This window comes from Poecilia reticulata, linkage group LG7 (genome assembly GCF_000633615.1).
Source record: "Poecilia reticulata strain Guanapo linkage group LG7, Guppy_female_1.0+MT, whole genome shotgun sequence".
Lineage (NCBI taxonomy): Eukaryota > Metazoa > Chordata > Actinopteri > Cyprinodontiformes > Poeciliidae > Poecilia > Poecilia reticulata.
Genome location: NC_024337.1, coordinates 8,213,089 through 8,222,417, shown reverse-complemented (window position 1 = coordinate 8,222,417; position 9,329 = coordinate 8,213,089). Strand labels below are relative to the sequence as shown.

Here is a 9,329-nt window from a genome sequence, read left to right as displayed (position 1 = left end):
CGTAGAGCTGCGCAACCAGAGCTAACTACAACATTAGTGGTGTTTAAAGTCCTACCTTCATCAAAAACTCTGGAAAGAATCATAATTCCTCATAGGGGGTTGTTGTAAATATCCATACAGGTCAGCCTGTGTCCAGTTTGAGTGAAAGGAGGCGCGCGGGATCCGCGCCTCCTTTTATTTTTTTTTTATTTTAATTTTTTATTTTTTAAAATTATTATTATTTTCCTAAGACATAAACAAGAAAGGCTTAGCCTGGCGGTGCCGCTAGTAAAGGATGGCGGGCATCCAGACCTATAATACACTGGGGGAAGCTCTGGTATCATAATTATGAATTATTTTGTGTGGGTCTATCACATAAAATCTCAATAAAATGCAGGAAGGTTTATGRCTGTAATGTAAGAGAATTAGGAGGGCATRTATACTTATATAAGGCCTCCGTGGCCAAGGAGGTAAAGATCCTGAATCAGCAGGGACTCTGACGSCACTTTCATGCCTTCAATTAATGCTGAAATACTTGACACCAAATAAGTGACTTTTGAGTGATCAATTATCCTCTGTGAGCCAGAAAATGGACAACAGAAAATTAAGAGCAGGTTGCTCTTGTGACACAGATAGGTCTTTGCAGACCTCTCTAATGAATAGCTGATTAGAAGCGCCGACCTTTCCAACAGATGATTGTGGAGTCAAATTAATTGCCATTCAATCTGCGCRTCACGGTCATGGAATCTGATTCTCTCAGTCAGAGATTTGGGGCCAGCGATTCAGATTAGACAGAAGGTGATGYTGAAGAGCAGGCCCACTTAAAAGATGGGTTATTAATGGTCTTTATTTATTTTGTATGGTGGTAACTGCCAGAAAGGGTAAGATGGAGTTAATGACTTGGAGGTGGGGGAACAGAGGAYGATGAAAAAGGACAAATAAACAGGGAAGCTGGTGTGGCCTGGGCTTTTATTTAGGCAGCGATTCAGAATGCAGGAGACAGCAAGGCCTGGCTGCGTCCAAACACCTGGAGTTGGCTGCAGCAGAGCAGGCCGGGAACCCTGAACCCTGGCTGCAGCAGACAGATTCTCATCCATTTGTTCAGACTTTGCCAAAAGTTCCCACCACATGCCAGACAGACTTGGTCACCTCAGGCAGAGTGTCTCTCTCTGAGGTGAGAGCGGACTCTCCCCCACTCCATTCACATGTTTTTACTGTAATCTACTGTCATGGAGCAACACAGGGCGGAGGAAGGACAATNGTCTTTGCAGACCTCTCTAATGAATAGCTGATTAGAAGCGCCGACCTTTCCAACAGATGATTGTGGAGTCAAATTAATTGCCATTCAATCTGCGCGTCACGGTCATGGAATCTGATTCTCTCAGTCAGAGATTTGGGGCCAGCGATTCAGATTAGACAGAAGGTGATGTTGAAGAGCAGGCCCACTTAAAAGATGGGTTATTAATGGTCTTTATTTATTTTGTATGGTGGTAACTGCCAGAAAGGGTAAGATGGAGTTAATGACTTGGAGGTGGGGGAACAGAGGAYGATGAAAAAGGACAAATAAACAGGGAAGCTGGTGTGGCCTGGGCTTTTATTTAGGCAGCGATTCAGAATGCAGGAGACAGCRAGGCCTGGCTGCGTCCAAACACCTGGAGTTGGCTGCAGCAGAGCAGGCCGGGAACCCTGAACCCTGGCTGCAGCAGACAGATTCTCATCCATTTGTTCAGACTTTGCCAAAAGTTCCCACCACATGCCAGACAGACTTGGTCACCTCAGGCAGAGTGTCTCTCTCTGAGGTGAGAGCGGACTCTCCCCCACTCCATTCACATGTTTTTACTGTAATCTACTGTCATGGAAGGACAGGGCGCCACACAGGGCGGAGGAAGGACAATAATGGTTTTCAAAATCTTTCACAACTAAACACGTAAAGTTTTTGATCCATTTGATTTCAGCCCTCTTCCATCGTATTTGCTCATCTCTAGTCTAGCAGCTTTCCACACCTACAGGCTGAAATCTAAACCCACTGTGTTTTGAGCTGGTTTTGTCTTTAGAGTCCTGCTGGAAGTTGAAGTTTTTTAGTCTTTTCAGCCACTAGTAGATGTTCTTCCAGAGTTACCTTGCATTCAGCTCCATCTTCTCATCAACTATGGTAAACTGTGAGGTACACAAGTGACTGTTATCATGTCAACTGATTCTTYAGCCTGAGCGGCGGCTCTATGCAGCTCCTCCAGAACCGACATGGTTTRCAGTTCTGTTTCCAGATGATGGATAGAAAATGCGAAGGTGATCCAAGTCTGGGATGTTTTATAATCTAATTCTGCTTCAACCAGGTGATCTGCAGGTCTCAGAAAGTCAAATTTAAGACTTCTTAAGACCATTTTTAATGCAAAGAGTCAAATAAAACTATAGATATAGCGGCTGGTTCTGGGATTCTGCTGTTTTACAGTTAAGAACAGAAAGTATAACATCTTTGAGTTTTTTTTGTGGCTCTTGGCATTCAAGACATTTTAAGGCCTTTATTTACGGTACATGAATTAAGGTTTTGTGCTTCTCATACTACAAACAGCCTTAACACACATGGGGCGGAGCTCAGAAGGTTTTTTTGCACATAGGGCACCGCCAACAGAAGTGAGGCAGCGGCAAAAACGAACGCAGATAATTTTACACTTACCCCTGATGGACGCAAAACAGCTAGCTAGCTAGAAGGGGTTTTTCAGCAGCTAGTAACCAGTAGCCTGACCTGCCTCAAGTCACTGAAGATGTCTGGGCATGACTCAGACTTTTGCCATTCAGAAAAGTCTCTTGAGAAAACAAAGTTCACATATCAGAATGTGCAACAAAATTTAAGACYTGTGATTAACATATTTTTTATTTTAACTTGGCGAAATCCATTAAAGAAGTTTGAATATAAATGTGAGCCTTTACAGTAAAACTAGGTCTCATTTCCCTTAAGTTTCACACTTTAGCAGTGCTTTGCATTAGTCCATCAAATCCTTTTAAACTACAATGTAGTTTGTGATTGTTACATAACAAAACTGAAAAAGGTCAAGGGTCATTAATGCCTTGCAATTACTCTACCTGTTGCTGTGATTTTCATAAACCTTTCTAAAACTCTAAAGTTTGTGCGATTTACAGTCATTCTTTGGGGAAAAGGACAGCTTGTGTTCAGGGTTTTCTAAAAACGTGATAATTTGCACCTGCTGAACGGGAACAGTGGGATGAGTTTGGCATGGCTTTCTGGGTGATGCAGTGTCAGTTTGGGTGTGTGTTTAGGTGTGTGTTGTTTAGGTGTGTGTTGTTTAGGTGTGTGTTGTTTAGGTGTGTGTTGTTTGGGTGTGTGTTGTTCGAGTGTGTGTTGTTCAGGTATGTATTATTTGGGTGTGTGTTGTTTGGGTGTGTGTTGGTTTCTGCAGTTCAAAGTTGGAGTGACTTCCTGTCACTACGGCGGATTGTTCCTGCGTCCAACAGAAGCGAGAACAGATGACAACTGAACAGGCGGGTTTCATTTAGCACCTCGCCGTCTGTATACGTCCTACTTGTTCTCGCCGTTTCCACAGCCACGCAGCGCGCTGTGAACACCCCCTGCCCACGCCCTGCTAATAAAGATGTCTCTTTGTTGCTTTTAAACAATGGCATCGTGAGAATGACTGCCTCTCTCTTTCTCTCTCTCTGCCACCCGCCTTCCCGCCCCCGTAGCAGATGGACCGAGGTGAAAGCCAAACCATGCTCTTCAAGACCATCTTCTCTCCACCGCTTTGTGGCACGTACGGCTTCTGAAATGGTAAAGTTTTCACTCAGAAGTGGTAGTTTCAAAGCTGCAGACTTTTCTTTTATTGGATTTTTTTTATTGGAGAGATGGGAGGAGTGAGAGCGGCTGAAATGAAATGGGGATAGGGTGTGACTGGGACTTGTCTCATTACCTTTCGTGATTTCTGATATCCAGAGAGCACATCATAGAGAAGGAAGAAAATATGGAAGAAGACCGTTATTGAAAGGGGAGACCACTACGTTTGTGCTCACAGAGGCATGCAGAGTAGAGAAACATTCACCTCACAAGCATCTACTAGAGTGTCCAAATATAGCACAAAAAACTGACATCAAGACAACAAAACACGAGGAACGCATACTGCAACAGGGGTGTCCAATGTGTGGCTCARAGGCCATTTGTGGCCATTCAAATGATTTTGATAAAATCACAATAAACCAATTTTTGCCATTTTTAATTTGATGAATTTTGTGGCTACTTTGAACACCACTGTTTTAACAGATATCCAAAAAAGCAGCAGTGTAAATAAGAAGCTGTCTAAAGTGGCCATGCATAAGGAAAAGATGAAAAGAATAAATAAAAAAAACTTCATTGATGAATGACTGCAAATAGTGCCTGTTAAGCCCGCCTCATTCACTGACTGCCGCCATTAAATAAGAGGAGTAGATTTAGATTTCTGCTCTCCATGCCTTTTGAAAGTTTGGGTTTCATTACTGCAGCAGCCTGGGCGCTYTTTGATATGATGATTACTCCCAGCAAAGCAGAAATGTGTATGCATCATGTGTGTTTTCTCTGCAGCTCTCAGCACATGTAGCAGAGAACCCATCCATAGGCTCTCAGCTCATCCCGGGTGTCTCCTGTTTCCCTTGCAAGTGCATATCTTTGCCTCCACTTACTCTCTTCTTTTAATAAGATTTTCTGCCCATGTTGCTGGAGTAAAACACGATTACCACACTGATTTTTGGAGAAGAGACGGAGGAGGAAAAACAAAACAAAAAAACTGAAAATCTTTTAAAGTGTAGAAGACTACAGAGCTGACAGAGAGCGTGTTCATAATCACAATCTGCACTCTTTAATGTAATTGGAAGACTTAGAGACTTATCCAGCGATTAGATCACCTTTATTTAGAGGCTGCTACCTGTTTATTGGTCTAGGCGATGAACTCAGAAATTTCATTATTCCCTTGATGCTGCTGATATCTCTCCCTTATCTGCCTCCTCTCCCCCAGACGCCGCTGCAACGGCACAATTTGATCAAATTGACTGTAAACCAGCAGTAAAGGCTGCTCTGGATTTTTCTGTATCACAGCAGTTTTATCTTTTGGAGACGAACGAGCTAAACAGCCAGAGAGGTAAAGCTCTCAGATCTGAGTCAGCTGACCACTGAGGCCTTTCCTTCCCTCAGAAGAACAGAGATACTTTCAGCTGATCAGAAACTCAAACTTATTCAGATGTTAGTGCTCAACGTGTTGCGCTAACAGTACTGTTTGTGTGAATGAAATGATTAATCATGATGAATCAATTATTGAAATGATCACCAACTAATTTAGCGATCATTAACTTTAGMATAGAGACTCAGATAAAACACTCAGAGAGGTAATTAAACCAAAACTATAACTATAGATACATTTCACATTAAAGACGAAAAACCACCATGTTTTACCCAGAATCCCTCAGGGGTTTAGTTTTAGTTTAACCTGGTTCAAGTTGTATTAAAATATTTTCTATTAAGCAGCTTTTGTGATCCAATTATTAATCAGTTAATCCAGAGAAGTCACCGGATCAGCCATAATCTATGTTGATATTTAATCTAGCAGAAAGCGGTGAGCTGTYCACATGTTCATGTTAGAAAGATGTTTTAATCAGAAATGCATTGTTTGCAACAAATGATCAATTATACACTAAAGGAAAACTGTCATTGCAATATAGGCAAAAAATGTTTATTATTCAAAAAAGGAATTGGATTATTTGTATCCTTTATTGTTTTTCTAGTATTGTATAAAATCCATTTAAGGGGTTAAATTAAGAATCAGATTTTTTTAACCTGATTAATCATCAGAATAATGTTTAAAATAACTGATTACAATAATCATGGTTTACGTGACATATGTGGGCATATTAATGTTGCCCTGATGTCRCTATGGATTAAGGGAAATCAAATATCTAACTGCCTTGCTGAGAGTGAATGCAGAGAATGAAACATCCAACACCTTTTAAATTCTGCATCCAAGCAGTCCTTTGTAACTGGAATATTGTACTTAWTGATATAATAACTGCTAGGAAATGACATTGTGCCTAAGAGTAGCACTGCAAATTTAAAACAGAAGCAGCAAAAAGCCAAGGATGTGGCATTGATGGGTGGAAGCACAARGATGAGTATGCATGGCAGAAGCATGGCTAACCACATGCCCAATGGTCCTGCATGCTGATTGGCTGCTCAGTTAGCTTGTTGTTTCTTACTGGTGACTCTCCTGAAGTTGCTTTTTCGTTCAACCGGATCTCGCCTTTACGGAGGGAGCGCTCCAGCTTGATGGTGTTCCACACCTTCAGCTGCATCTGGTCCCTACTCCTGAACGACACAAAGACACACACCGGAAGTCAGAAAGCAGCCTGCTTATAATCTAGACATTGRCGTGCTGCTGATGTTTTTCTGTTGAAGTGACAGGACCTGATAATAGCCGGTCCCTTTCCCAGATCGTAGCGAAACTCTAAGTAGCCATTGCTCAGGGACAGAGAGACGAAGTCTCCCTTTCCATCAGACTTCTGTCCGTTGTAGAAGATCAGACCGTTGGAGTCATTGGCCATGAGAACCAGCATCATGCTGAATTTTTGACTACAGATAAGGAACAGACACATCCATGTCAAGATGCTGCAGCCTAAGGAAGGTTAGTTGTGAAATCTTCATTATGAATTCAGCTCAGCMTTAAAGAAGCATGAGCTCCTTCTCTGCCCCAGGCACAGAGCTGTTGGAACTATGAAAACTACACCATGTTCGGTGTTAACCGTAATATTCATCTAACCCTGTGCAGATTTCACACTGAGACGCAGGACTTACCGTAGATCATGCCCGTAGAGATGAAGCCCCTTGAGCTCCAGGTACGAGTCGCCGCTGAAAAGAGGCATGTAAACGCCTCTCCGCTCAGCCACTGCAAAGCAACGAAACACAAAGAGTCAAACCCATGACCTGCTCTCCTTCTGTTGGTGGCAGAATTGAAATTCAATTCTCATCGGCACATCTTCGAGGAAAACTTGTCAGAGATGGATGTGTGTGTGTGTAGCCCCTGGKATTAAGACTTTCTCTCTACAGAGATAAAAAAAAAAAGACAAGAAAACAAAAATCCAGAAATACTCATGCGAGAGCGATTATACTGCATGCCACCGGATGACAAAGAGCTCCACAGACATGGAGAGTTTAACACACATCTGGGACCTTGGGAAATAATTTAGCTATTGTGTTCTGGCAGGCCTTTTTGCAAATTCATGTCTTTACAACGTGCCTCCGCCTGGCTGTCTGGACTCATTAAGACGGGCASCAAGCCATCTTCTGACAAGTGGCCTGACATTAAAAATCCTTCATGTCACCTGAAGGGGGAAGGAGGTGTTTAAAACGCCACGGCATTTCCTAAACAGTCACATAAACACGCAGATACCTTTGCAGCTGGTRAGGCAGCTTTTATTTGTAATTGGCTGGGATTAGCAGAGTTGAGTCAGACTGGAGGAGGAAGACTGAGATGAGAAAGCTAATTAGCTATTGTGCAGAAGACTGCTAATGATGATGGCACCGACCATGGAAATGAGGGGAAAAAATAGGAACAAACTAAATTCTTTGCTAAACTAAACTCCACTGGAGCGAGAAAAGAGGCTCACAATTTATTTTCTCAAGCAGTGTGTGTGTGGGTGGGTGGTTTCTTTCTCCTCTTCACCCATTTGCTCGGCCCGATACAAGGATCAATAAGACACAAGATGTCAACTAGTGTCAGGAAAACACACATTGGCACCGAACAGAAGAAAAAGAAGAAAAAAGTTGGATAAGCAGAAGTTTTTCTATGCAACCTTTAGCTAAAATGTCAGATTAATGAGCAAAACGAACCTGTTTCACTGAGGTCAATGTTTACGCTCTGGRGCATCTCTTATTTATACTTGAGGAAAGGGTTATATCCTTAGTAATTGCAGCAAAGCCACCAAAACCCAATAAACCAAGAGAGGCAGTACCAAAGGAACCAAAGCTCACATTTTTACCTCTTAAAGTCCAATGGTGTATTTTTCTCCACTTACAAAATGTATACTGACAATAAAAAACCAACTGGGCAATGAAGTACAGATTCCCACTGCTGGATTTCTCTGGGATTAGGGACCAACATGGCAGACAGACCTAATCCATGATGGACGGTGAAGCTGCAGCTTCTGGTGACCATCATCAGCTTTAGACGCTTTAAGAGGAACAAAGCATTTCTCTCTCTCTTTCTCAAGTATCTTACAGCAGTTCTGCAGCAAAACTGTTGGGACGTCATAATGATGCTAATTGGTGAAGCCCCCTAATGGAGGATAGAGCCAATACCACTCAATCTCAGAACAGGCTTTCTAGGTGAATCCAGAAGTACAGATTCCAAATACCTAGAATAAATAAACACAAGCATTAATCGATGAAAAATAACAATTTTGTTTTTTTGGCTTATTTCAACTAATATAAATGAATTAATTGTTTTTATAATTGATAAACTCTTGAAGGATGAAGTCGACTTATGACAGCTGCATGTAATCTGTTAGTTCTGCACTGGGGGTAAAATAAAAGTCTTCCAGTCTATCAAACTATCCAGCTTTCAAAGTCCTACAGTACATCACGTCTGAAGCAGCATCTGGAGTCGTAGCACAGCGGGCCGCAGCCAGACTGACAGATAGGCAGACTGACAGTCTGTCCAGGTGGAGCAAAGCTGCAACCAGGAGGTTAGAAACACTTTTTATATTTGGTTATTGGATTAAAAACATGCAGATAAAGACCCCACCCCAGAGTGATGTCACCAGAGGCAGAGCACATGGAGCGGATGTTTTACCTGTATTCTGGTTTAATGACATAGTAAATACAAAACCCACCATGACATGACAAACCATATAAGGTTTTACAGGTGAGTCTGCCTGCCTAACAGTTTAAAAGGCATTTGTGTCTGTGGGCCAGTTACCTGCTGAGATCCACACAGAAACAGAGACGTCTGATTTGTGCTGCAAACGTAGCAACTGGATCCCAGTAGGAGCCAAAGCTCCCCTGGAGTAGGGTTGCACTGATTGCAATTTTCTGGCCGACCTATTAAAAATCCTGACCTGCCGATTCCAATTTTGGGCAATACCAATTTTTTTTGTCTAAAATGTTGCTAAATGTAGCAAGAAAGTTGATGAGTTGCCAACAGTGAGATGACWATTGTTAACTGCAAACATACAGACCTGACCTGGTGGGTCGGTCTGTTAGTAAAATCTCTCTCACAGCAGAGCAGAAAAAGATAACAGTTGATTTAAATACCTTTGCCGAGGTAGATAAAATAGGTGGTTAAGATGTGAAAATCAGCCGATCACCGCTTTCCCAAAATTAG

At 42.2% G+C, this 9,329-nt stretch overlaps 1 protein-coding gene across 1 annotated transcript in view; it reads right to left on the bottom strand.

Moving 5' to 3' along the window:
• Positions 1 to 9,329, bottom strand: part of agrn (agrin) — a 476,432-nt gene that overhangs the window by 30,740 nt on the left and 436,363 nt on the right. Inside the window, exons 29-33 of the mRNA XM_017305640.1 lie at positions 6,803 to 6,893; positions 6,416 to 6,580; positions 6,208 to 6,316; positions 3,903 to 3,914; positions 3,705 to 3,755 (exon numbers count right to left, since the gene is read on the bottom strand). Of these exons, the coding sequence (XP_017161129.1) occupies positions 3,705 to 3,755; positions 3,903 to 3,914; positions 6,208 to 6,316; positions 6,416 to 6,580; positions 6,803 to 6,893 (428 nt within the window). The remainder of the gene's footprint in view (positions 1 to 3,704; positions 3,756 to 3,902; positions 3,915 to 6,207; positions 6,317 to 6,415; positions 6,581 to 6,802; positions 6,894 to 9,329) is intronic.